This window comes from Leuresthes tenuis, unplaced genomic scaffold (genome assembly GCF_036924035.1).
Source record: "Leuresthes tenuis unplaced genomic scaffold, fLeuTen1.0.hap1 SCAF_10, whole genome shotgun sequence".
NCBI lineage: Eukaryota > Metazoa > Chordata > Actinopteri > Atheriniformes > Atherinopsidae > Leuresthes > Leuresthes tenuis.
Window position 1 is genome coordinate 1,856,653 of NW_027325364.1, and position 27,761 is coordinate 1,884,413.

General features: G+C 42.2%; 2 protein-coding genes across 3 annotated transcripts in view; one reads left to right on the forward strand and one right to left on the reverse strand.

Moving 5' to 3' along the window:
• Positions 1-27,761, reverse strand: part of LOC140315905 (tripartite motif-containing protein 16-like) — a 190,593-nt gene that overhangs the window by 48,127 nt on the left and 114,705 nt on the right. The window lies entirely within an intron of this gene.
• mtx1a (metaxin 1a) lies at positions 1,643-26,008 on the forward strand. Of its 2 annotated transcripts, XM_072393506.1 has the most exons (8): positions 1,648-1,770; positions 7,542-7,611; positions 7,692-7,771; positions 13,456-13,548; positions 13,631-13,813; positions 21,336-21,412; positions 21,858-22,015; positions 25,253-25,577. In XM_072393506.1, exons 1-8 carry the CDS (start codon positions 1,690-1,692, stop codon positions 25,477-25,479), a joined length of 969 nt encoding a protein of 322 aa, XP_072249607.1. In that variant the 5' UTR covers positions 1,648-1,689; the 3' UTR covers positions 25,480-25,577. The 2 variants fall into 2 exon arrangements, with proteins under 2 accessions (XP_072249606.1, XP_072249607.1); XM_072393505.1 differs by lacking the exon at positions 21,858-22,015 and having other exon boundaries at positions 1,643-1,770; positions 25,253-26,008.

Here is a 27,761-nt window from a genome sequence, read left to right on the forward strand (position 1 = left end):
ACTGCAGAGGAAGCCCCCGGACAGAGCCCCCATAAGCATAGGGCAGAACCCCCATAAGCATAGGGCAGAACCCCCATAAGCATAGGGCAGAGCCCCCATAAGCATAGGGCAGAGCCCCCATAGGCATAGGACAGAGCCCCATAAGCATAGGACAGAGCCCCCATAAGCATAGGACAGAGCCCCCATAAGCATAGGACAGAGCCCCCATGAGCATAGGGCAGAGCCCCATAAGCATAGGGCAGAGCCCCCATAAGCATAGGGCAGAACCCCCATAAGCATAGGGCAGAGCCCCATAAGCATAGGACAGAGCCCCCATAAGCATAGGGCAGAGCCCCATAAGCATAGGGCAGAGCCCCCATAAGCATAGGGCAGAGGCCCCATAAGCATAGGACAGAGCCCCATAAGCATAGGACAGAGCCCCCATAAGCATAGGGCAGAGCCCCCATAAGCATAGGGCAGAGCCCCATAAGCATGGGGCAGAACCCCCATAAGCATAGGGCAGAGCCCCATAAGCATAGGACAGAGCCCCCATAAGCATAGGACAGAGCCCCCATAAGCATAGGACAGAGCCCCCATGAGCATAGGGCAGAGCCCCATAAGCATAGGGCAGAGCCCCCATAAGCATAGGGCAGAACCCCCATAAGCATAGGGCAGAGCCCCATAAGCATAGGACAGAGCCCCCATAAGCATAGGGCAGAGCCTCCATAAGCATAGGGCAGAGCCCCCATAAGCATAGGGCAGAGCCCCCATAAGCATAGGGCAGAGGCCCCATAAGCATAGGACAGAGCCCCATAAGCATAGGACAGAGCCCCCATAAGCATAGGGCAGAGCCCCATAAGCATAGGACAGAGCCCCCATAAGCATAGGGCAGAGGCCCCCCGGGAGCCAGGGGCAACAGCCCACCGACCCCTCCAGGCCCCAGCCACCCAGACATGGGCCGTGCACCGGACCCAGGCCCCAGGAGCCCGAGACTGTTGGATTAGGTCTAAAATACAAGTTGGTGGTTTAGAAGAGGCTATTGCTGCTGTTAGGTCAGATGGGCAGAAACAGTCTAAATACAGATCAGCTTATAAAGATACTGTAATATATGATTAGTCAGCAATATGTAAAGCAGACGTCATCACTCATTTATTAGAGGAAATCCATGCAGTCAAAACATTACAAAAAAACAGAAGTAGGAACAAAAACAGTAAAGAGAAACCAAAAGGCATTTATGTCAAATTATTTCTGGTTTGATGCCAGGTGTTTAAAAATGCAGCACTTTTTTATTTATCTTAAATTAAAACATTTTTGTTTATAATTTATTTTATTTTGTGTTTTAGTTTAATTTAATCATATTTTGTTTTACTTTAAATGTAATTTTTATTTGACCTTATTTGATCTAATTTAATTTTCTGTTTAAGTTTTTTAGGTTATTTAATTTAACTTTTTTTTAAATGTATTTATTTATTTTATTTATCTATTTATTACAGATTCAATTTATTCATGCATTTGTTTTGTTTTATTTTAATTATTTTAATGTTTTTTGTTTTATTCTATTATCTAATTATTCAATTATTAATTGATTTTTACGTTTATGTATTCTTATTGTAACATTTTATTTAATTCTGGAAAGTTGTGTCTTATTTTGGTAGTCAGCGACGGAAGTCGCATCTCTTCCGGTGTTAGAGGTCACCATCCGGGCTGAAGATGGCGGCGCCCGACGAGTTGTTTTGCTGGGAAGGAGACTGGGGTTTACCGTCCGTCAGCACCGACTGTCTGGTTGTTCTGGTGAGTGTCCGGTCACACCGGCACCGAGCCGGTTCGCCGGCCCTTTTTGGGGGGTCTTGACGTCACAGCAGCGCGTGCAAAATCAGCACGCGGTACCTTGTTCTTGCGTTAGCGTGTCAACGGCTGAATGAAAGCCAGTCTGACGGTTAAACGGACGTTTTTAAACGGCTTCAGTGGGTAAAGCAGCCGCTGTCGGTACTGATCAGATATTTAAAGCTCAACGTTAAACTTTAACGGAACCAGCGGCATGGAGTTAATAAGTTATTGATTGATTATCATGCTAATAGCATTTTAGACGCCATCCAAGCATAAAGTTGTTCTCTACTTTAAGGTTGTTGGAGTTCTGAACTTTAAATTCTGTTGAAAGAATCAGAAAACAAGATAATTTCTGCTCATGTTGAAGAAATATCAGGTGATGCTGAGTTTTCTGCCTTTAAAACCCTTAAACCCTGATGATTATCAGGGCTTTTAAAGAATATTGATCAGAATTTAATATAAATCTGGAGTTATTTCTCTTTTGGGATGTTTTCGGGTTTTTGTTTATTTTATACAATTTTATTTGCAATTTTAAGTATTATTAAACTTTATGAATATTTATATATAATATTAAAATTATTTTACATATTTTATTTACGTATTTTTAATAATAATTTATTTGATAGTATTTATTTTTTCTCATTTCATTTTTTTAAATTTGATTTTTGTTTCAGTTTTTAATTTGGCAGTTTTTTAAGATAAAATTTACAGTTGGATTAGTTTGATTATTTATTCTTATGTCATTTGTTTTTTTATTTTTTATTTATTTATTTTAGATTTAATTGGGGGGGTCCGGGCTTGTCGGTCCTCGTGTTTCGAGGCTCCAGTTCGAGTCCCACATGGGACGGACCTCTGCCTCCTGTCCATCAAAGGCATAAAAAAACAATTATTTTAATCATATTAAATCATATTATTTCATCTAATCTTTTTAATTCTTTAATTTTATTCCTTTTTCATGTATTTTTTTATTTTATTATTTTAAAATATTTATTTTATCTTATTGAATTTAATGTATCCTTTTCTTTTTTTTAGATTATGATTAATTTATTTAATTAAATTTTTATTTAATCAGTTATTCCTTTTCTACATATTAGGTATTAGGGCCACATTTAAAAAAAAATCAAATAAAATTGAGAATAAAGTTAAATGTGGCGAGAATAAAACGAGATTAAAGTCGTAACTATTTAACCTGTTTTAGAGGAGAGTTTTTAAAATGAGGCTCGAGGAGCATTTTGTGGAATTGTATTTTAGTTTAGGTTTCACAAACAAGGAGATATTTATATATATATATTTATTTTATCTTTCGGCACATCAGCATCACATTGTCATTGTCACATATTTAATAACCACTTTAATCTTGAATTATTATTTTTAAAATGTGGCCCTAATATGATTCACTTATTTTAATTAATATAAAATAATCCTATTTAATTTCTTCTTTTTTAATATTTAATTTAATTTAGTTGAACTTTATTTGATCTTATTAAATTATAATTCTACATTATTGTATTTAATTTAATTTGTCCTCTTTTATATTATAATTATATTTAATTTAAATAGTTTCTTTTTATTTCTCCTCCAGATAAAATCAAAGGTTTGGTGTTTCAACTTTTTAAAGGTTTTTAAAGTGTTTCTAAAAGTCCAAAACATTTAAAAAGCTAAATATTAGGTGAAGTTAAAATAAAGTAATTAAATAAAGTAAAATAATATTATAAAATAGTATTAAATAAAGAGTTTTTACTTACTGAAAAATAATAATAAATTGTAAACTTGAAATTAAGATTTGACTTGAATTAGTTATATTTTCTTTGTTTGATTTGATTATATATTATTTTATTCTCTTTTGATTTGATTTAGTTTATATTATTGCGTCTTATTTTATTATATCTTATTTAATATTTACTTGATATTATTCCATTTTATTTTCATTTGATTATGTTGAAATTATTCATTAGTCATTTCTTTCTTTAATTGTAATTTAATTTTTTGATTATTTTCATTTCGTGTTATTTAATTCTTATTTATTTTTAATTCCCTTTGACATTTATGGTATTTTATTTGATATGTAAAATTTAATCTCTAATTCTGCAGCTGTTTTCCACCTTTTTAACTTATATATAATCCTTTCTCAATGGTTTTCCAGGACCTAAATCGTCTTTAATTGTTGGTATTATTGGTTTATTTGCCAGTTGTCACCAGAAGTGACTCTTTATTGATCAGATTGGTTTGTAATTCATCATATTACCACCAGGTGGCAGCAGTCTGTCTTTAAACTTCATTTTAATTTTCCAAAATGATGTTTTCTGGGAAATCTGATTAATTTTTAGAAAGCAGTTGTGAGATACACATCTGCTGTGTGATGTAATGTAATCAGGCTGTAAAAAAAAAGCCACAGGCTCCTTTTTAAGACCACCCAGAATGCTTTGTGGCAGTTTCCATGACTGATGCGGTCCACTGAGTCTGGTGTGGTCGCGGCGGTATCGCCTGCAGACCGCGCTGCAGCGCTCCTCTGAGGACTCAAACCCGACTGAAACATGTTAGCGTTGGACTGGGATCAGACAGCAGTGCAGTCTGGGTAATGACGGCTGTCCTCCAGCGGTTGGAAAACGCGGCTGCTGAGTCACAGATGTCTCAGCTCTGCATTTCCTGGTTGTTTAAAGCCCTGAAACGGGCAGGTTGTAGAGGACAGGATGGGGGCGGGGCTTCAGGTGTCCTCTCAGGTGAGGTGAAAGAGACTTCTTACCCCAATTCATGATGAATAAAGTCTTAAAGTTGGACTGAAACAGGTGAGAACGTTCCTTTAACTGTCTGAGTTATTGATGCAGGTTCTTAGAAATGCTCTAATTACTGACTGTAGTCTGAGTCCCTGAACGTTACACACTTTTATACTTTTTCCACATTTTGTGGTAAACTGGTGTTTAGATCCATCTTTTGTTTGTGGTTGAACCCAGACTGTCGGGATGTTTCAGGTTTGATGCATGTGGTGATTCCAGCTGGAATTATTCCAGATGTGTTACTGAATTCATTATTTAGTCCAGATTTTATTCAAACTTTCATTCTCTGTAAGTGTCTCTTTGTGTAGAATCTGAGAGTAGACTTCTCTGTTTGGGGAATCGGATCAAAGCTAAAGCTCAAAGTGACGCCGTAGATTCTCCGGTTAAGAGCTCGAATAAGGTCAGCTGGACTTCTTCTTCTTCTTCTTTGAATAGCATCTGCAGCTTCTTCAGGAACTGATCAGTGGAAAAAAAGCTTGCACTTACTCGCAGGTAGGGGGGGCGATAGGGCAAAAATATCATATCACGATATTTTTAAAAATAAAATCACGATTTCGATTTTATCACAATCTTAAATTGGAAAGTGAAAAACAGACAGTGTTCCAGCTCGTACCGCGGGTCAAATACTTCGGCCTCCTTTTCTACCATCTTGAACGGTACCGATACTTTGCAAAATAAGAGGTAACTGCTTCTGTTACCTCTTTCTATCGCTTGCTTGACTTGTCACAGGAGTGCTTTTGTCAAATGCCTGTTAATGTTGTCTGTTTTGGTCTTAGCTAGCCGCCGCTTACGCTAGCTGCCGCTTACGCTAGCCGCCGCTTACGCTAGCCGCCGCTAACGCTAGCCGCCGCTAACGCTAGCCGCCGCTTACGCTAGCCGCCGCTTACGCTAGCCGCCGCTAACGCTAGCTGCTGCCTCCCCTGCGGTGCCGGTGCCGCCGGGCCCCTCGCTGATTGGCTCTAAGCATACTGTTTGGATGCTTCCTCTTCAAGTGATTGAACAGGTTCGTCCTGTTGCCACCCGACGTTGCTAACCGTTTCTGTGGCTTTCAGCCACGGCTCCATGCGGCTGCACACACAGACAAGGAGGCGGGTAAGAAAGCGCGTCACTGCCCGTAAATCGCTGTGATTGGTCGGTCAGGTTGATGACGTAATGCATCGGCATAGAACTGCAATTTATAGAATGTGCCCGAGACGATCCACGATCTCTGCAGTTTGACAGATCGTTACGGAGCGTCTTCACGTTGCAATCCTTCACGGTTTAATATCCTCACATCGCCCACCGCAGTAAGGTCTTCCTCCACACTATCCAGCCCTTTATAAGACTGAATCTGCTCTTTATTTTTCTCTCTTCACTCTTCAGAATTGATTTATATTTCTTTTAAGATTTGACTGATCACTTTTAAAGCCCCCCCCCCAGCTATAGATCAGAAATAAGTCTCACAGAATCAGAGGTTTCTTTTACATCCCTTCTTAAAACCTTATTTATTTGCACTTTGGAAACTGTTTTCAAAGAGCTGATCCATGAATAAAGTTATATTATTGTAGTCAGCGGCTGAATTTCATTTAATTTCTCAGAGAATCCTTCTTTAAAGGCCCGTTTTGGTCCATCTGTTGGTGAAATACGAACATTCGGGCCAGTCTGTGTCCGTTTTACAGTTTCTAACGTCTGTTGGAAGCTCCCCAACCTGCTCTGAACCTTCAAAGTGTTGTTTTTTCTCTCCACTAAAGCCTTTTTTTCAGGGATGAGCCGAGCGGGTCAGTAACCCGGCGGCTTTGTGTTGCAACGCTTCTCTGTGGAACAAACTTCCATCAAACTCTGACTTCACGGCTGCACATTTATGAGGAAATTCCTCCTCATTTTTCCTGGTTGTAAAAGCCGAACGAGGCTCAGAGCGAGTTTTTCCTTCTCCTTCCAGAAGAACTGAGTCATCTCCAGCTCTTACAGTAACGGCTCTCTGACTAAACCTTTCGCCCATTCATCACACGTGTTTGGACTGAGGGACAAACAGTTGACCGAAAGCATCTTTGAACAGAAACTCCTTTGTTGGGTTCCTGCAGTTTGCCTTTAAAACTCAGTTTGTTTGCATGTGAGGAAAAGGAAAAGTTTCCAAAAAGCAGCTCCGGTGACATTTAGCATCAGATGCTTCGTATTAACTGTGTTTTCGGTCGTCATCGCCTCTAATCTTTGATTAAATGATTGATCTGAAGCTTCTGGAATTTAAGAAAAGACTTTTAAAGCAGCAGGTGTAAGAAAAGATTCTGGTTTAAGGTGGTATTGGACTCGTTTCTGACTGTTTGGCTCTAAAGATTTAAAAGAAAACTTTGAATTGGTCTGAAATGTGTTGTTTTGATGAAATCTGGTTCAAATGTTCGTGTTCTGGACGGAGTGGAATCACCTTTGTGGTAATTTTTTTCATCAAAGTGCTCCAATGGATCAGAGTTTCCAAATTAAAAGGAAAAAAATGTCTCCAGGAGTGAAAATGATCAATTTTCTGTATCACAGCCGAGTTTATTCACATCAAACATCAACACAAACGTGTCCGATTCACTTCTTCTTACTTCAGATTCATTTAACTTCAGGTTCACACCTGTTTTGAGCTCAGATTAACGTATAATTCAGCAGAAAAAAATGATTAAAATGAATTTCTCCTGCAGAGGAGTCCGATTTAAGGTGGTATTGGACTCGTTTCTGACTCAGAATTAATTAATTAGCTCAGATTAATGTATAATTCAGCAGAAAAAAATGATTAAAATGAATAAATGATTTCTCTGAAGCTTCTGGAATTTAAGAAAAGACTTTTAAAGCAGCAGGTGTAAGAAAATATTCCGGTTTAAGGTGGTATTGGACTAGTTTCTGACTCAGAATTAATTAATTAGCTCAGATTAACGTATAATTCAGCAGAAAAATGTGAAAACTGTGTTAATATGAGCAACGTTTGTTCCCCCGTTGTGTCTTCAGGCCTACGCTCAGTTTGCTGGAGCTCCTCTCAAGCTCAGAAAGATCTGCAACACCTGGAGGAGTCCCAGTGGTGAGTCGGGCGCCGCCTCAAAGCTTCATTCAGGAAGAAACAGAAACACATTCCTCATTCGTCTGTTTTCATCCTCCAAGGTTCTCTTCCTGCTCTGAGGACCAATCAGAAGGAAACCCTGTCCCGGCCCTCTGACATCATCATCCACCTCAGGAAACAGGTAACCATGGTTTCCCTCCCAGCTCAGGATAGCGGCTTCGCTGATTTCAAACTAAAGTGTTTCTGAGTAAAGGTTAAAACGTTGGGATGTGGAGCAGAAAAAGCTGTGGAACCATTTCTGTGATGTTTTTGGACCTTAGACCTCAGAACTGCGCTCGTTTACAGAGGAACCCGCACCAAAGCCTGCACTTTGTTGTTTATTTACCTAAACGAGCTTTTATTGTGAAACTGGTGATTATTCTGATCAACTTGTCTTCAAACAAACCTCTGAGGTCACGAGCCGCCGCCTGTTCAGGTCTGAGACTCTAAATATCAGCTTTTTGTCCAGTTCAACGCTGGACTAAAGGAACTGAGCCACAAAGAGGATCAGTTCCAACTCTCAGAGCCTGAACTTCAGAGCAGGGAAATGGAAGCATCTGAGAAATAACTCCTCATGGTTTATTTACTGATTTATTTCTTCCTTTAGCAGCAGCTAACGCTAACAGCTTAGCTAATGAAATAACTCCTCATGGTTTATTTACTGATTTATTTCTTCCTTTAGCAGCAGCTAACGCTAACAGCTTAGCTAATGAAGATGACGTACACCAACTTCTAAGGAGTTCCTGCTGCTCCTTTCTGAAAGATGAACATTATTGTTCCCACATTACTTTGTTAGCTGAAGCTAACGCTAACAGCTTAGCTAATGCAGAAATAACTCCTCATGGTTTATTTACTGATTTATTTCTTCCTTTAGCAGCAGCTAACGCTAACAGCTTAGCTAATGCAGAAATAACTCCTCATGGTTTATTTACTGATTTATTTCTTCCTTTAGCAGCAGCTAACGCTAACAGCTTAGCTAATGAAGATGACGTACACCAACTTCTAAGGAGTTCCTGCTGCTCCTTTCTGAAAGATGAACATTATTGTTCCCACATTACTTTGTTAGCTGAAGCTTTCTAGCTGAACGGTTCCGTTCTGTAACTCAGACAACCTGCAGCTGTGTTTAAGGTGTGTTTCCAACACAACACCGGTCCTCTCCTCACTCTCGCTGTGTTAGCGTTACATTATCGGCATGTTTCTGATAAAGATGGAGGTCTCCAGGTACAATTGTTTAATGAGGTTAATATATCCAAAATGTTTAAACGCAGTAATTAACGGTTCACATGCATTACTACGAGTTACGCTGTGCACATCTCCGGCTTGGTCCATTACTGCTGATGAGAAAGCATTGTTTGCTAGCATCTGCAGCTAACTGCTAACTTACAGCTAACTGACTGCTCACTTAGAGCTAACTTACAGCTAACTGCTAACTGATTGCTCACTTAGAGCTAACAGCTAACTTACAGCTAACTTACAGCTAACTTACAGCTAACTTACAGCTAACTTACAGCTCACTGACTGCTCACTGACTGCTCACTTAGAGCTAACTTATAGCTAACTGCTAACTGATTGCTCACTTAGAGCTAACTTACAGCTAACTGCTAACTGATTGCTCACTTAGAGCTAACTACTAGCTGACAGCTAACTGACTGCTAACTTACGGCTAACTGATTGCTCACTTACAGCTAACTTACAGCTAACTTACAGCTAACTTACTGCTAACTTACAGCTAACTTACTGCTAACTTACAGCTAACTTACTGCTAACTTACAGCTAACTTACTGCTAACTGATTGCTCACTTAGAGCTAACTGCTAACTTACTGCTAACTGATTGCTCACTTAGAGCTAACTGCTAACTTACTGCTAACTGATTGCTCACTTAGAGCTAACTGCTAACTTACAGCTAACTTACAGCTAACTTACAGCTAACTTACAGCTAACTTACAGCTAACTTAAAGCTAACTTAAAGCTAACTGACAGCTCACTTAGAGCTAACTTACAGCTAACTGCTAACTTACAGCTAGCTGCTAACTGATTGCTAACTTACTGCTAACTTACAGCTAACTTACAGGGGCGGCTGTAGGCAAGACACTGAACCCCATGATGTATCCATCAGGGTATGAATGATTAGAATTAACGTAGTTATGTGTAATATCTATCTGTATGAGTGGGTGAATGTAGTGTTAGAAGCGCTTTGAGTGGTCATTTAGACTAGAAAAGCGCTATACAAGTCCATTCCATTTTCAGCTAACTGCTAACCTACAGCTAACTGCTAAACTATTTCCCTCTGGGATCAACAGAGTAACTATCTGTATCTATATGTGGAGCTGGAGTGTTTTCAGGCCTGAAAACAGCCTGTTAGCACAGAGGTGTTAAAACCAGGCCGAGACAGAGAGCCGCTGTGCTTAAACCAGCAGGTGTTTAGACCAAAGTCTGCCTCAAACATCTGAGTAAGACCTCAGAAAGTTGTCAAATTGTTAAAAAGGGCAGAATATGCCACCTTTTATATCAAATATCCACTCACACCAATAAAGAAAGTAAAGTTTTGTTACTTTCTGTCAGTTTCAGTCTGCAGAATCAGCTCAAATGTGAAGCTGTGTGTTCGGAGGGTTTATAGGCTGCTGTCCCTCCGGTGTGAACTGTTTCCATTCGTCCTCATTACAGCGAGCCGACAGCAGCCGTATACTGGACTCCAGCAGGGACACAACTTGTGAAAATAACTCTGATAAAGAGCTGAAACAGCATGGAGAAGACGCTGAACACGACGGACACTGAGTGACTACAAAGAGGCGAAAAAATCTGGATACGACAGCAAAGGAAAATGATAAAGAGACGGAAAAAGGAAAGAGAGAGGAAGTGAAGCACTTTGAGTGGAAAACATGATGATGATGAAGATGAATAACGCTCACAGGAGCTGCAGGAGAAGCATGGAATGTGACTGAGGTGAATTAATGCCAGTTAAACTCTGCAGCCAAGCGTGAAGCCAGCAGTTTGCTCCTCTGAGCTTCTTCAGCAGCTTTCCTGTCGTTGTGGTTTAACAACCTACCACAGCGAGGACACACCGAGCATGCTGGGTAATGCCTTCCAGCTGCCGGGGAGCGACTAAATGAAGGCGGCTGAGGCCGTTTATTTGAGTTAAAGTGTTTCTTCTTCAAACATTTTGAAGCAAATAAAAAGAAAAGGATGTTTTGGATTTTAATTAGTGGAGGAAAATGCCGGTGAAGGGACGTTGGAACATGCATTTAGGCTCATGTTCAGAGTATTTTATGGTGAAGGCGTGTTTTCTAAGGTAGCTTTGGGCACAGATTGCTGACCATGTTAGCATGTGTTAGCTTCTCACCGACTCTAACCTTTATTCAACCGGGAACAAGAACTCTTCAGATTAAAAGTCTCTTTTCACAGAGCACATTTTACACCATAACTAATACCTGTTCGGGTAGAACCACATAAATTACAACTTAGTCATCAAAGCCAGAGACGTCGGCAAGTTTAAAATAAGCTTAAATTCATATGAGACTCATGATTCAGGTGATGAGCAGTGTAGCTGTAAGTTAGCAGCAGATGCTACTAAACAATGCTCTGATCATTAGCTAAGCTGTTAGCGTTAGCTGCTGCTAAAGGAAGAAATAAATCAGTAAATAAACCATGAGGAGTTATTTCATTAGCTAAGCTGTTAGCGTTAGCTGCTGCTAAAGGAAGAAATAAATCAGTAAATAAACCATGAGGAGTTATTTCATTAGCTAAGCTGTTAGCGTTAGCTGCTGCTAAAGGAAGAAATAAATCAGTAAATAAACCATGAGGAGTTATTTCATTAGCTAAGCTGTTAGCGTTAGCTGCTGCTAAAGGAGGAAATAAATCAGTAAATAAACCATGAGGAGTTATTTCATTAGCTAAGCTGTTAGCGTTAGCTGCTGCTAAAGGAAGAAATAAATCAGTCAATAAACCATCAGGAGTTATTTCATTAGCTAAGCTGTTAGCGTTAGCTGCTGCTAAAGGAAGAAATAAATCAGTAAATAAACCATGAGGAGTTATTTCATTAGCTAAGCTGTTAGCGTTAGCTGCTGCTAAAGGAAGAAATAAATCAGTAAATAAACCATGAGGAGTTATTTCATTAGCTAAGCTGTTAGCGTTAGCTGCTGCTAAAGGAAGAAATAAATCAGTAAATAAACCATGAGGAGTTATTTCATTAGCTAAGCTGTTAGCGTTAGCTGCTGCTAAAGGAGGAAATAAATCAGTAAATAAACCATGAGGAGTTATTTCATTAGCTAAGCTGTTAGCGTTAGCTGCTGCTAAAGGAAGAAATAAATCAGTCAATAAACCATCAGGAGTTATTTCATTAGCTAAGCTGTTAGCGTTAGCTGCTGCTAAAGGAAGAAATAAATCAGTAAATAAACCATGAGGAGTTATTTCTGCATTAGCTGAGCTGTTAGCGTTAGCTGCTGCTAAAGGAGGAAATAAATCAGTAAATAAACCATGAGGAGTTATTTCATTAGCTAAGCTGTTAGCATTAGCTGCTGCTAAAGGAAGAAATAAATCCGTAAATAAACTATGAGGAGTTATTTCTCAGATGCTTCCATTTCCCTGCTCTGAAGTTCAGGCTCTGAGAGCTGGAACTGATCCTCTTTGTGGCTCAGTTCCTTCAGTCCAGCGTTGAACTGGACCAAGTTGTTAAAACAGTGGGATGAAAAGTGTTTGCTGCACATTCACAGTCTTTAGCTAACTCTGCTGGAACATTAGCCTCAGATATAGTTTATCCACTGGGCTCTTATATCCTCTGAGGCTGCTGCTGGATGGAAGATGCATGCTCCTCAGTGCAGCTGACAGCAGAACATTTCCACCAGAAGCTGGCTTCATCCGTCCAGCAGGGTGGAGGTGAGTGGGCGGGGCTTAGCAGAGGAGGCGGAGCCAACTTCAGGACTGACGTACTTTAGAAATGAAAATCAGAACGGCTCGTTAAATGATTAACTTTCACACAAAGGGGAACTAAATAAATCCCAGGGTTGTGTTTTTGGGGAGTTTTACACCTGCTGGTGACCTCAGACGCCCTGATATATGCTCCCAGGAACAGGAAGAAGGAGTTTTACACTTCAGACGCCCTGATATATGCTCCCAGGAACAGGAAGAAGGGGTTTTACGCTTCAGATGCCCTGATATATGCTCCCAGGAGCAGGAAGAAGGAGTTTTACACTTCAGACGCCCTGATATATGCTCCCAGGAACAGGAAGAAGGAGTTTTACACTTCAGACACCCTGATATATGCTCCCAGGAACAGGAAAGAAGGAGTTTTACACTTCAGACGCCCTGATATATGCTCCCAGGAACAGGAAGAAGGGGTTTTACGCTTCAGACACCCTGATATATGCTCCCAGGAACAGGAAGAAGGAGTTTTACACTTCAGACGCCCTGATATATGCTCCCAGGAGCAGGAAGAAGGAGTTTTACACTTCAGACGCCCTGATATATGCTCCCAGGAACAGGAAGAAGGAGTTTTACACTTCAGACGCCCTGATATATGCTCCCAGGAACAGGAAGAAGGAGTTTTACACTTCAGACGCCCTGATATATGCTCCCAGGAGCAGGAAGAAGGAGTTTTACACTTCAGACGCCCTGATATATGCTCCCAGGAGCAGGAAGAAGGAGTTTTACACTTCAGACGCCCTGATATATGCTCCCAGGAACAGGAAGAAGGAGTTTTACACAATATGTCACCTTTAAAGCTGAGATTCACAGCGGTTTAGTTTTAAAGATTTATTGCTCCCTGCAGCAGGGATCATTCGGCTCTTGTTGGGGGTTTGCTTTGGTGTAAAGTCAGTTTTGTTTTTCAGAAATACAATGCAGACTACGACCTTTCCGCCAAGGAGGGAGCCGACAGCCTGGCCTTCATCTCTCTGCTGGAGGAGAAGCTCATGCCGGCTCTGGTGACAGATTTTCTTCTTGTCAAACTTGAGTCCCAGACGTTGCTTTCTTTCTCTGGTTTGACTTCCGTCGTCCCCCCTGCAGATTTACACGTTCTGGATCGAGCCGAAGAACTACGTGGACGTGACTCGCCGCTGGTACGCCGAGCACATGCCCTTCCCTCTGAACTTCTTCATGCCGGCTCGGATGCAGGGCAGGCGGCTGGAGAAACTGCGACTGCTCAGGGGAGATGAGAGCCTGGAGGCCGGAGAGGAGCTGGAGAAGGAGGTGAGGCTCAAGATTCAGTCTCACTGTCAGAAAACTCTTTCAAAGAGTTCAAAGCATGCGATAAATTATTAACCAAAGCACTGATGTAGCCATTTCTGTATCGTGTCTGTCAGTTATTGATGAATGATGCTTCGTGATGGCGTCTGAGGTGCTGGACCTAATGACCTCATCGTTTAAAGCGTGTTCCCTCAGGTAGGCCTGAGGGACGATGTTAATTCCCAGCAAATTATTGCCGATAAACGATATTATTGTCAACATTTCAAATACAGAAAACTTTTATTTCTCAGTGTTTTTTATCATTGGAATTCTAAGAAGAACCTTTAAATACCCTTAAAAAAAATCAGATGGACTCTCCGTCTCTGATGTCGCGAACTCCACATTTTACTTTGTGGCCCAAACATCTCAAAGAGTGTCGGGACGAAGGCTCAGGTTTTTTTCCCCAGCTGGAAAAACCAAAAACGTCTTGAGCTGCTGTTCGTTTTCAATGTAAGCGTCAATGAGAGAGAGGCTCAACTTTATGCAAATGAGCAGCGATCTCAACACAGCCGATCTGGATTCTGAAGGCGGAAAAGGGCAGAGCGAGAGTAAAAATCATGGAGGAGAAACTTATTATTGCAGGAGCCGATGCATGAATTATTGAATATGCCTGTTATCTGAAAGCCCCTTTGGCCGCTTTGTTTATGTTTCTGTATTTATCAGACGCTTTTATCCAAAGCGACTTACAAATGAAGATATAACAGCTTTATAAAAAGCTAACAATAAGCTAACAATAAGCTCCATAGAAGGAACCCAGGAGTCCGACTCTGTCAGAGGGGACAGAGTAGAGATAGGGTGCAGGCATAGAAGGAAGTGCAGAAAGACTTTATTATTCACCTTTTAGCAGTTATTTGGTTCATTTAAGTGCAGATGTTGTCACAAAGGTGCATCATCAACCACATCATTGTGAAATGTTGGTTGACAAATCCATTTTTAGACAAAATGTGACCTTTTCTTGTAGAATTTTGGCTAATTTTCGGGTCCTTCTTGCACCGAGGATTTTCTTTTGGGTGCCAGGATTCTCAATATTGACCTTAAAGTCAGAGTAAAACTGAAATAACTGCAGAAAAATGTGTTATGAACTACTCTGTCAAGCATAGAGTTTCTGTTTCTGTATTCAGAAGACGCTTTTATCCAAAGAGACTTACAAATGAAGATATAACAGCTCTATAAAAAGCTAACAATAAGCTCCATAGAAGGAACCCAGGAGTCCGACTCTGTCAGAGGGGACAGAGTAGAGATAGGGTGCAGGCATAGAAGGAAGTGCAGAAAGATAAAGTGCAGAGATAGAGGGGGGAGGGAAGTACAAGGTAAGTGCTGGGATAGGAGATGCTCTCTGAAGAGCTGGGTTTTCAGGAGCTTCTTGAAGATAGACAGGGACGCCCCTGTTCTGGTAGCGCTCGGTAGGTCATTCCACCATCGTGGGACGACACATGAACAGAGTTTGGATTGTCTTAGGCGTGGTGTAGGAGCTGCTAGACGACAATCCTGGGACCAACGGAGGGACCCAGTTGGGACAGAAGCCTTTGCAAGAGCATTCAAGTAGATGGAGCCGTTCCATTAAGCTCTTTGTAGCTAACATCAGGGACTTGATGTGTATCTGTATGTGTGCATTTTTTATTTATTTAAATAAAAAAACTCACTGTGGGGGCTGGACCTTAAAAGGCCTGCAACGAGTCCCCATGTGCTCGATTATTCAAGATTAAGACTTGATCTGAGGTTGGCATGATATGATATATATATATGTGTGTGTGTAGTTGTTTTGTGCCATTGTGGGACGATAATCTGACTGCAACTGGTGGGGACTTCCTGTAAATGTGGGGACAGTTGTACAAACTGATTTTTAGGGTCTTGGTTCCACAGTTAGGGTTCGGATTCGGTGTTCTGTTGTGATGATCAAGGTGAGGACGAACGGAGAAGAGGCGGCGAGTTGTGAGCGCCCGGTTAGGTGGGCATGCAAGTTTGTTGTGTTGCCTTTTTTTGTCGCCACCACTTTTGAACAAATTCAGCTCGTCCGTGTCGATGTTCCCACGTTGCTCATTCGGTTTGAAGCCGAAATATTCCCACCGGAGCTGTGGCCTTTGGCTTTTTTCCTCGCTGCACTCTGTGTTCGCAGCCAATGCTGGCGGCCCAGCCCCCCCCCACAGAGACGAAGACACTGGCTGACTGACACTCCGGCAAAATGATTGAGTTTGTTTCAATTTATCGCGCGATTAATTGCTTTGATTATCGGCCCAGGCCTGCCCTCGGCTGTATGTGGCCAATCTAATGAGGTGTTGAAGCTTTCTTCTTCTTACCAGGACAGTTTAAAAAGGTTAAAAAGCTTTATTTCTGTGATGAAAGGGTTGTTTTTTTCTCACCTGGAAAGGTTTGAGGCTGCAGGACAACATGAGGCTGTTTTTCTGTTCTCTTGGCTCAGAACTGACTCTGAAAATAGCAGGAGATCCAATTTCTAATGAGAGCTTATCTCCTGCTTTCCTTCCACCATTTACTTTGTACTAAATCCTTGTTTTTCCCCTTTTTTTACTCCTTAATTTCTGTGTGAAATCTTTAAAACGGGCAAAATGATCCAACCATTGTTTATTTGATCTGGAGACAATTGTCAAGACAAGTAAGGAAAGTGTTGGTATGAGAGCATTTATAAGAATATCAGAATAGGTATCTTATGTGGAATCGGAGCACGCCGCAGCTTGACAGTTTTCCAGTTGGTACAAAGATATCGTTTCCATGTGTTCGGCCTGTCAAAGTGGTCGGAAACAAATTCGGAGCTGAAGGAAAACTTTCTGTTGGAAAACTGCTGGTCGGGAACAATCGGTTCAGTTTGGACAAAGGTCAGAGGTTGCACAGCATTCAGGGGACATTTGTTAAAGAGCAGTTTAAACCCTCAGAGAGGAATGAAAGCTGAATTTAATGATGCTTTCGGAGCTTGTGTCGCCATTAAAGGTGACATATTCTGTAAAAAGCCTTCTTCCTGTTCCTGGGAGCACATATTAGAGCGTAAAACTCCCCAGAAACACACAGCTGAAGCATTAAGCAAAATTAATTATGTTTCAACTCAACTTTAGGCCATAGAAACCGTCAGAAAGCTTTAAAAACAACAAAATGTGCTACTTTAGGTCATAGAAACCGTCAGAAAGCTTTAAAAACAACAAAATGTGCTACTTTAGGCCATAGAAACCGTCAGAAAGCTTTAAAAACAACTAAATGTGCTACTTTAGGTCATAGAAACCGTCAGAAAGCTTTAAAAACAACCAAATGTGCTACTTTAGGTCATAGAAACCATCAGAAAGCTTTAAAAACAACAAAATGTGCTACTTTAGACCATAGAAACCGTCAGAAAGCTTTAAAAACAACAAAATGTGCTACTTTAGGTCATAGAAACCGTCAGAACGCTTTAAAAACAACAAAATGTGCTACTTTAGGCCATAGAAACAGTCAGAAAGCTTTAAAAACAACAAAATGTGCTACTTTAGGCCATAGAAACCGTCAGAAAGCTTTAAAAACAACAAAATGTGCTACTTTAGGTCATAGAAACCGTCAGAAAGCTTTAAAAACAACAAAATGTGCTACTATAGGCCATAGAAACCGTCAGAACGCTTTAAAAACAACAAAATGTGCTACTTTAGACCATAGAAACCGCCAGAACGCTTTAAAAACAACAAAATGTGCTACTGTAGGCCATAGAAACCGTCAGAAAGCTTTAAAAACAACAAAATGTGCTACTTTAGACCATAGAAACCGCCAGAACGCTTTAAAAACAACAAAATGTGCTACTGTAGGCCATAGAAACCGTCAGAAAGCTTTAAAAACAACAAAATGTGCTACTTTAGACCATAGAAACCGTCAGAAAGCTTTAAAAACAACGAAATGTGCTACTTTAGGCCATAGAAACCGTCAGAAAGCTTTAAAAACAACGAAATGTGCTACTTTAGGTCATAGAAACCGCCAGAAAGCTTTAAAAACAACGAAATGTGCTACTTTAGACCATAGAAACCGTCAGAAAGCTTTAAAAACAACGAAATGTGCTACTTTAGGCCATAGAAACCGTCAGAAAGCTTTAAAAACAACAAAATGTGTTACTTTAGGCCATAGAAACCATCAGAAAGCTTTAAAAACAACAAAATGTGCTACTTTAGACCATAGAAACCGTCAGAAAGCTTTAAAAACAACGAAATGTGCTACTTTAGGCCATAGAAACCGTCAGAACGCTTTAAAAACAACAAAATGTGCTACTTTAGACCATAGAAACCGCCAGAACGCTTTAAAAACAACAAAATGTGCTACTTTAGGTCATAGAAACCGTCAGAAAGCTTTAAAAACAACAAAATGTGCTACTTTAGGTCATAGAAACCGTCAGAAAGCTTTAAAAACAACAAAATGTGCTACTTTAGGCTATAGAAACCGTCAGAACGCTTTAAAAACAACGAAATGTGCTACTTTAGGCCATAGAAACCGTCAGAAAGCTTTAAAAACAACTAAATGTGCTACTTTAGGCCATAGAAAGCTTTAAAAACAACGAAATGTGCTACTTTAGGTCATAGAAACCATCAGAACGCTTTAAAAACAACAAAATGTGCTACTTTAGGCCATAGAAACCGCCAGAAAGCTTTAAAAACAACAAAATGTGTTACTTTAGGCCATAGAAACTGCCAGAAAGCTTTAAGAACAACAAAACGTGTTACTTTAGGTCATAGAAACCTTCAGAACACTTTAAAAATAACAAAATTTGCTACTTTAGGCCACAGAAACCATCAGAACACTTTAAAAACAACTAAATGTGCTACTTTAGACCATAGAAACCGCCAGAAAGCTTTCAAAACAATAAAATGTGCTACTTTAGGCCACAGAAATCGCCAGAATGCTTTAAAAACAATGAAATGTGCTACTTTAGGCCATAGAAACCGTCAGAAAGCTTTAAAAACAACGAAATGTGCTACTTTAGGCCATAGAAACCGTCAGAAAGCTTTAAAAACAACAAAATGTGCTACTTTAGGCCATAGAAACCGTCAGAAAGCTTTAAAAACAACAAAATGTGCTACTTTAGACCATAGAAACCGTCAGAAAGCTTTAAAAACAACGAAATGTGCTACTTTAGGCCATAGAAACCATCAGAACGCTTTAAAAACAACAAAATGTGCTACTTTAGACCATAGAAACCGTCAGAACGCTTTAAAAACAACAAAATGTGCTACTTTAGACCATAGAAACCGTCAGAACGCTTTAAAAACAACAAAATGTGCTACTGTAGGCCATAGAAACCGTCAGAAAGCTTTAAAAACAACAAGATGTGCTACTTTAGACCATAGAAAACCGTCAGAAAGCTTTAAAAACAACAAATGTGCTACTTTAGGTCATAGAAACCGTCAGAACGCTTTAGAAACAACAAAATGTGCTACTGTAGGCTATAGAAACCGTCAGAAAGCTTTAAAAACAACAAAATGTGCTACTTTAGACCATAGAAAACCGTCAGAAAGCTTTAAAAACAACGAAATGTGCTACTTTAGGTCATAGAAACCGTCAGAAAGCTTTAAAAACAACAAGATGTGCTACTTTAGGTCATAGAAACCGTCAGAACGCTTTAAAAACAACAAGATGTGCTACTTTAGGCCATAGAAACCGTCAGAAAGCTTTAAAAACAACGAAATGTGCTACTTTAGACCATAGAAACCGCCAGAACGCTTTAAAAACAACAAAATGTGCTACTTTAGGCCATAGAAACCGTCAGAAAGCTTTAAAAACAACAAAATGTGCTACTTTAGGCCATAGAAACCGTCAGAAAGCTTTAAAAACAACAAAATGTGCTACTTTAGACCATAGAAACCGTCAGAAAGCTTTAAAAACAACGAAATGTGCTACTTTAGGCCATAGAAACCATCAGAACGCTTTAAAAACAACAAAATGTGCTACTTTGGACCATAGAAACCGTCAGAAAGCTTTAAAAACAACGAAATGTGCTACTTTAGGCCATAGAAACCATCAGAACGCTTTAAAAACAACAAAATGTGCTACTTTAGGCCATAGAAACCATCAGAACGCTTTAAAAACAACAAAATGTGCTACTTTGGACCATAGAAACCGTCAGAACGCTTTAAAAACAACGAAATGTGCTACTGTAGGCCATAGAAACCGTCAGAAAGCTTTAAAAACAACAAAATGTGCTACTTTAGACCATAGAAAACCGTCAGAAAGCTTTAAAAACAACGAAATGTGCTACTTTAGGTCATAGAAACCGTCAGAAAGCTTTAAAAACAACAAGATGTGCTACTTTAGGTCATAGAAACCGTCAGAAAGCTTTAAAAACAACAAGATGTGCTACTTTAGGCCATAGAAACCGTCAGAACTGGAGCAGTTTCAGCATCTCTGGACCTGGTTCTCAGTGATGGTGAGTTGGATCAGAGATGGACAGACGGATCGGGGCTTCGTCAGCAGTAATGAGGGCGCTGCTCCGGTCCGTTTGGTGAAGCTGAGCCGGAAGGAGAAGCTTTCAGGTTCCTGCTCCAACTTTGTTCCAACCCTCACCTGAGCTCACAGATCTGGGTTCTGACCCAAAGAAGGAGGTCCTGGATACAAGCGGCTGAAATGGGTTTCCTTCAGAGGGGGGCGGGGCTCAGCCTTAGAGATAGGGGGAGGAGCTCCACCATCCGGGGGGAGGAGCTCCACCATCCGGGGGGAGGAGCTCCACCATCCGGGGGAGGAGCTCCACCATCCAGAGGGAGGAGCTTAATCATCCGGGGGAGGAGCTCCATCATCCAAGGGAGGGGCTTAATCATCCAGGGGAGGGGCTCCACCATCCAAGGGGAGGGGCTTAATCATCCGGGGGAGGGGCTCCATCATCCAGGGGGAGGAGTTTAATCATCCGGGGGAGGGGCTCCACCATCCAATAGGAGGAGCTCGGAGTAGAGCCGCTGCTCCTCCACATAGAAAGGAGTCGGCTGAGGTGGTTCCTCTGGTCAGGATGCCTCCTGGGAGGAGGCCCCGGGTCAGAACCAGAACTCACTGGAGGGATTATATATCCCATCTGACCTGGGAACGCCTCAGGATCCTCCAGGAGGAGCTGGAGAGGGATGGATGGTTTAACTCCTGGACCTGTTGATTCTGACCCGACCCCAGATAAGAGGAAGATGATGGATGGTCTCTAATATTTGCTTTTGTTTGTCTGGTTCAGTTCCTGTGGATCTTCAAAGACTCTTTAAAGTCTTAAGTTTGCAAAGTGTTAAATATGTGCAAAAAATAGTTTTTAAACCAACACAGGATGATTGCATGCATGTTAGCAGCGACTACAGAGGAGCTAATTAGTTACGGGGAAGCGTAAATTCAGTGCCAAACGTCTGGGAAACTCCTTCAGACTGCAGCTCAGTCAGATGCTGTGTTGTTAGAGCAGCTTCAACCAGAGTCATTACCCTGGAATAAGAACAGATTGTGTATTTTTCATCATTTCTTCACCCCTTTTTGAGCAGTTTTAACGACTTGCTGTTCTGTTTTTCAGCTGTACCGGGATGCTGTGGAGTGCATGAACCTGCTGTCCCAGCGACTCGGCTCCCAAAAGTTCTTCTTTGGAGATTCGTAAGTTGGTCACATTAACTGCAGGTGATCTCTGCCTTTAAACCCTTTAAAGTGGCTTCAGCCACCAGTGTTTTAGGGAGTCTTTTCAGTCGAGCCTCAGAGCTCTGTTCATCTTTAGGAACCCAGACTTTCCTCGGGTTGTAGGAAGCACAGTCGGCTACATTTCTCTGGCCGAGTTACTGAACATGACCCAGACCTTTGAAATGCATGTAAACATGAGTCCAAACTGGACCAACTGAGGATGTGTCCATTCAACTGGACTTAAACGGAGTCTGAATGTAAGTGTCTATTAATCCAGCTGAATTACCAGTAAAGCTGCTCTCGTTCACAGATTTTTCTGTTTCTTTTGTCAGAAATCAGCCCATTGAGACCATCACTGAAAGCATTTCCAGACTCTGACTCTGTTATTGGTGTAAAATCTCTACACTCTGACCCGTCTCCGCAGGCCTTCCTCTCTGGACGCCTACGTCTTTGGCCACTTGGCGCCCATCCTGAAGTGCAAACTGCCCAACGGGAAGCTGCAGCACCACCTGAAGTCCCTCGACAACCTGACGAACTTCTGCACCAACATCCTGCTGCTGTACTTTCCCAGAGACGGTCGAGGTGATGCGTCCGATTTATCGTACATCAGAACAAGTAAAATGTTCTTCTGGGATCTGAACTTTGACCTGAAAAGCTCCTCAGACAGGAAGCCGTGGGTGAAAACAAAGAGTGACATCATCTAAACCGTGGCTGTAAACGGATGACCTCATCGGCACAGATGTTTGTTTTCTGTTACCTGATGTAACAGAAGAAGCTGTTTGTCTTTTATTTAGGAGGAATGGTCTCCAGATGTTGATGTGACCGGTGCTTTCTCATCTTTCCATGTCTCATTTACAGGTTGTAGAACGTTTTGGTGCTGAACTGCATTTAATTCACGTCTGATTTTAAGGATTACGGTTAAAGAAACAGGTCCAGTTACAGTTATGAACCAAAGTCCTCCTTTTTCATTTAAATCGGTTAATTAAACACAGTGTTGAGCAGGAAAGTCTTCAGGTTTGAGTTAAAAGAGTTGAGAAGTTCAGGTCTGAGTCCATAATAACACCCAAAGACGGCCTGGTTCTGGCCTGGTTTGTGGTTTTTAACATCACAAACTGAAGCTGAGCTCAGATTTTAACCGTTCTTTGGCTCCAAAGAGGATGAGCTGTTTATCTTTGTTTAACTGAAGGAAACTCTGGATCTTCCAGTTGTTGATTAGTTCGAGGCTCTGAATGAGTGTTTGTGAGGGATTAGAATCCGTGGGAATCTGTGGGAACATAATTTGTTGCTTTGAATAATCTCAGCCAGTGGAAACGTGAATGTTGAACAAATGAGGCCCCAGAATTGAACCCTGAGGGACTCCACATGCCATTTTTGCGTAATCTCAGCCAGTGGAAACGTGAATGTTGAACAAACGAGGCCCCAGAATTGAACCCTGAGGGACTCCACATGCCATTTTTGCGTAATCTCAGCCAGTGGAAACGTGAATGTTGAACAAACGAGGCCCCAGAATTGAACCCTGAGGGACTCCACATGCCATTTTTGCGTAATCTCAGCCAGTGGAAACGTGAATGTTGAACAAACGAGGCCCCAGAATTGAACCCTGAGGGACTCCACATGCCATTTTTGCGTAATCTCAGCCAGTGGAAACGTGAATGTTGAACTAACGAGGCCCCATAATTGAACCCTGAGGGACTCCACATGCCATTTTTGCGTAATCTCAGCCAGTGGAAACGTGAATGTTGAACAAACGAGGCCCCAGAATTGAACCCTGAGGGACTCCACATGCCATTTTTGCGTAATCTCAGCCACTGGAAACGTGAATGTTGAACTAACGAGGCCCCAGAATTGAACCCTGAGGGACTCCACATGCCATTTTTGCGTAATCTCAGCCAGTGGAAACGTGAATGTTGAACTAACAAGGCCCCAGAATTGAACCCTGAGGGACTCCACATGCCATTTTTGCGTAATCTCAGCCAGTGGAAACGTGAATGTTGAACTAACGAGGCCCCAGAATTGAACCCTGAGGGACTCCACATGCCATTTTTGCGTAATCTCAGCCAGTGGAAACGTGAATGTTGAACAAACGAGGCCCCAGAATTGAACCCTGAGGGACTCCACATGCCATTTTTGCCCAATCAGATGAGTGATTGCCTGTAGACACAAAGTATTTTCTGTCTTTTAAACAGGATTTAAACCAATTTAATGCTGTGGCAGAAAGTTATTTTATATAATTTATTACTTGAACGTGTTCAAACATCTTTTGTTCAACATTTTATCTAAAAAGGAAATGTGATAAACAGCCCCATCCATAATGTTTGGTCCATCTTTCTCTGACCCTTCTGCTCCTCAGAGTAAAACTCTACATCGAACAGATCAGACATGATTAAAATCACATTCCAGACTTTAATTTGAAGTCATTTTCATACATTTCAGTTCCACCATGTTGGAATTACAACCTTTTTTATCCACAGTCCCTCAGAGTGATGGAGGCTACATTAAAGCAGCCATGTTTGCTACCTTTAAGTCTCTCCTTCAGCAGATAGAAGCTCAGCTGGATCTGAACCAGCTGACGGGCTCTGCCATGTTTCAGCTCTGAGAAACTCTGGTGCTGCTCAGCAGGATGTTTGGATCATTCTCTTGTTGCAGGACGAAGCTTTGGAGGCATTTACTGGAGCTGGAGCAGATCAGATGTTTCTATCCAGCTCAGAGTTGATTGAGCAGCTCCATCATCAGTGAGGATAAGTGAGCAGAACCTGTGGCAAACAGAACCTGTGGCACCATGCATGCCCACGCCATCACCCCCCCCACCGTGTTCAGCAGAGCAGCTGCTCTGCTGTGGATCTTGGTTCCTGTTGGTCTCCACTCTTTCTTCCTGCCATCACTCTGATGCAGGTTCTTCTGGGTCCGGTCTGTCCAGAACACCTTTTTCCAGAACTCTGCAGCTCCTTTAAGGACTTTTTGGCAAACTGTGACGTGTCCATCCTGTTTCTGTGGCTAACTAGCGGTTAGCATGTAGCAGTGGCTAACTAGCGGTTAGCATGTAGCAGTGGCTAACTAGCGGTTAGCATGTAGCAGTGGCTAACTAGCGGTTAGCATGTAGCAGCGTAGCCTCTGTGCTTCTGCTCATGAAGTCTTCTGTGGACAGTCGTCTCTGACAGAGACACACCTGCCTCCTGCAGATGGTTCTGATCCGTTGGACGGGCCTTTGAGGGTTCTTCTGTCTTCCTCGGCCTACCAGAGCATTCTTTCTTCTTCATGATGTTCCAGACAGCTGATGCTGGTGATCCTGAGGTTTGACTCACGTCTCTGATGGTTTGTTCTGGTTTTAATCTGTAGTTCATCTGGGTCCGGTCTGTCCAGAACACCTTTTCCAGAACTCTGCAGCTCCTTTAAGGACTTTTTGTCAAACTGTGACGTGTCCATCCTGTTTCTGTGGCTAACTAGCGGTTAGCATGTAGCAGTGTAGCCTCTGTGCTTCTGCTCATGAAGTCTTCTGTGGACAGTCGTCTCTGACAGAGACACACCTGCCTCCTGCAGATGGTTCTGATCCGTTGGACGGGCCTTTGAGGGTTCCAGGAACCACACACATCTGGAACACACCTGGAACACATCTGTCCCAAACATTATGGCGCCTGAATGAGGGACTGTGGATAAAACAGGTTTAATTTCCACATGTTGAAGCTGAGATGCAGGAAAAGGACTTCAAAATAGAAGTTGTTTAATTTAGAGTTTCACTCTGAGGAGAACGGTGTCCCAAACATGGAGGCTTCTGACCTTCTGACTCACAGCTGACGTCCTCCATGTTGTCTTCTTCTACAGAAACCTCCAGTCAGAAGGCGTCCCAACAGGCCGAAGGTGGAGACTTCGACAACGTGCCCAACAAGCGGCGGAAGCAGCTGCTGTCCGCGCTGGTGGCTCTGGGCGCCATGCTGAGCTACGCCCTGGTGACCGGCATGGTGTCCATTCAGCACGTCCAGCAGGAGGCGCTGGAGGAGCCGCCGGACCTGGAGGTCATCGAATCCCACGAGGGCGAAGGAGACGGCTGAGGGGCGCCGTGCCGGGACTTCATGGACAGCAGTGGAAATATTCGGCGCCAGGTGTCATCGGGCGGTTTTATCTCGCTAAAAAAGGACGATTTGAGTTATTTATCACCTTAAAAGTCATTCCTGGACACGGCTGCGAGCTTTGGACAGGTGCTGGAGTGTGTAAGAAGTTAATTAAAGTTAATTCTCTGGATGTTTTTGTGGAGTAATTTCCTGCAGCTTGGTTTACTGAAGCTTTTCCGCTTTTAACGAGCGGAAAACATGCAATCGATGCTCGTCCCCGCTGGGCAGGAGCAACGGATAATAAAGCTGTAAAGCCAAAGTTTTCTGTGTTCTGGACACGGCTTCGTTTAATTAACACGATGAGCTGAAAGAAATGACTTTATTTGCATTTTAGGAGGATAAAAACAAAGAGATGATGGCAGGAAGAGCAGGTTTCACGTAACTTCCACCTCAATCAGATGCTGATTAGTCTTTAAAACCTCAGAAATCTGAAGCTTCAGGCACCAAAATGCTTCAGAAGAAAGAATTCTCTGATTAATAAGACAGTTTTAGGTCCGAATCTTCTCATTAAATCGACCTTTAACACATTAATGAAATATTAAACTGCATCTAATGACCTTTTATTGAGTTTCAGTCTTTTATTCTGTGTATATTTAAACGTTTTAAAGTAAATTTAGTGAAAACTTACTTTCGCGAAAGAGAAGTTTTGTTAGTTTTCAGATTATTTCTGACAAAAACTTTTTTTTTTAAATGCAACAAAATGCTTAAACCTGTTATTTATTAGTTTGAAAGTAAAAAGAAGTGATTTTCAGCATCTTCTCTGAACCAAACGTAGAATCTGCAGCAGCAACACTCAGTAAAAGCTGCTCCAGACTCATGTTTCCATCCTTCAGCTTCCTTTAATGACTCTTTTTAATGCTTTGAACTGAGTTTTTCACAGGAATCTGAGTCCATTCCTGCTGAATCCCAGATTCCAGCTGCTCAGCAGCCACCTTGATGGCAGCATCTGTCTCTCCAGAACTCCAACATCCAGCATGCATCAGTGGTACCTTCACCCAGATGAAGCCCTCCATGCCCTGGACTCTGCTGCAGCCCCAGACCATCACAGACGTGGCTTTAAACCTTCCTCTGAGAACAGCTGGATGCTCTTTCTCAGCAGTTTTTCCCAGAAGCAGCTGAAACGTGGCCTCATCTGCCCACAGAACACGTGTCCACTGTCTTTCTGTCCCTCTGAGATGAGCTGGAGTCCAGAGAACTGGGCCGTGGTTCTGCTCAGAGCTGATATATGGCTTCCTCCTGGTGTGATGCAGCTTCAGCTCACATTTCTGGATGCAGCCGTGGACTGTGTTGAGTGGAAATGCTTTTCCCAGCTCCTCCTGAGCCCATGTGGCTGTATGGATCATGGTGGCCTGACGGTTTCTCCTGCAGTGCTGCCTGAGGGCTCCGAGCTCATCCAGCAGGGCTTTCTGTCCTTGGCCTTTCCACACTGAGACTTCCCCAGACTCCCTGAATCTGTTCCCAATATCCTGCTCTGTAGATGCTGAAAGACCAAAGTTCTTTCCAGTCTGACTCTGAGGAATATTTCCTGAACTTATTGATGATTCTCTGATGGAGTTTGGCCCAAAGCGGTGAGCCACGACCCATCCTTGTTGGAGAGGCTGAACCTTTGGTGGAAGCTGCTTTTATACCCAATCCTGACACCCTCACCTGGCAGCAGGTAACCTGCTGCTGGGAGAAGCTCCAGAAGCTGTTGCTGTAGATTCTATAAACTTTCTGTCTTTCTCTGGCTCCAGAACAACTTTCACTGAGTGTTTCTGCTTCAGATTCTGTTGCTCAGTGAATTATTTGGACAAACTGATTCAAGGTTTTGTTTCTAAACATTTAAAAAAGCTTGAAAGCTCAGTTTCTGACCTCAGCTCGCCCAGACCCCCCCTTCCAGCCTCCACCCTGAGCCTCCACCCGGGTCTGGACCCCGGGGACGTACAGCTGCACATGACGCCACCTCGCAGGAATCCTGGCCTGGCTCCTGTTCGCCCGCTGCCTGCTGTCCCCCCGCCGCTCGGGGCTTAATGAGCTGATCTGGAAGCAGTTTGTGGAGAAGAATTCTTTCTCCTCTCTGCTTCGGACACTTTGACCCGAAACTCCGGCACAGATGGCAGTTTTTCCCTCTGCTTCAGAGGAGGAGGAGAAGGAGTAAGTCTTAGGGGGTGGAGGGGGAGGGAGTTTCCTTCCCTCCCCTCACCTGCTGTTAAACGCCGTTACCGCGGCAACGCTCCAGAATC

Bases quoted from the DNA above. Each gene is read 5' to 3' on its own strand.
- mtx1a (XM_072393505.1), top strand. From the start codon at position 1,690: ATGGCGGCGCCCGACGAGTTGTTTTGCTGGGAAGGAGACTGGGGTTTA. The intron at 1,771-7,541 runs GTGAGTGTCCGG...TTGTGTCTTCAG, and splicing joins CCGACTGTCTGGTTGTTCTG to GCCTACGCTCAGTTTGCTGG. The intron at 13,549-13,630 runs GTGACAGATTTT...TCCCCCCTGCAG, and splicing joins AGAAGCTCATGCCGGCTCTG to ATTTACACGTTCTGGATCGA.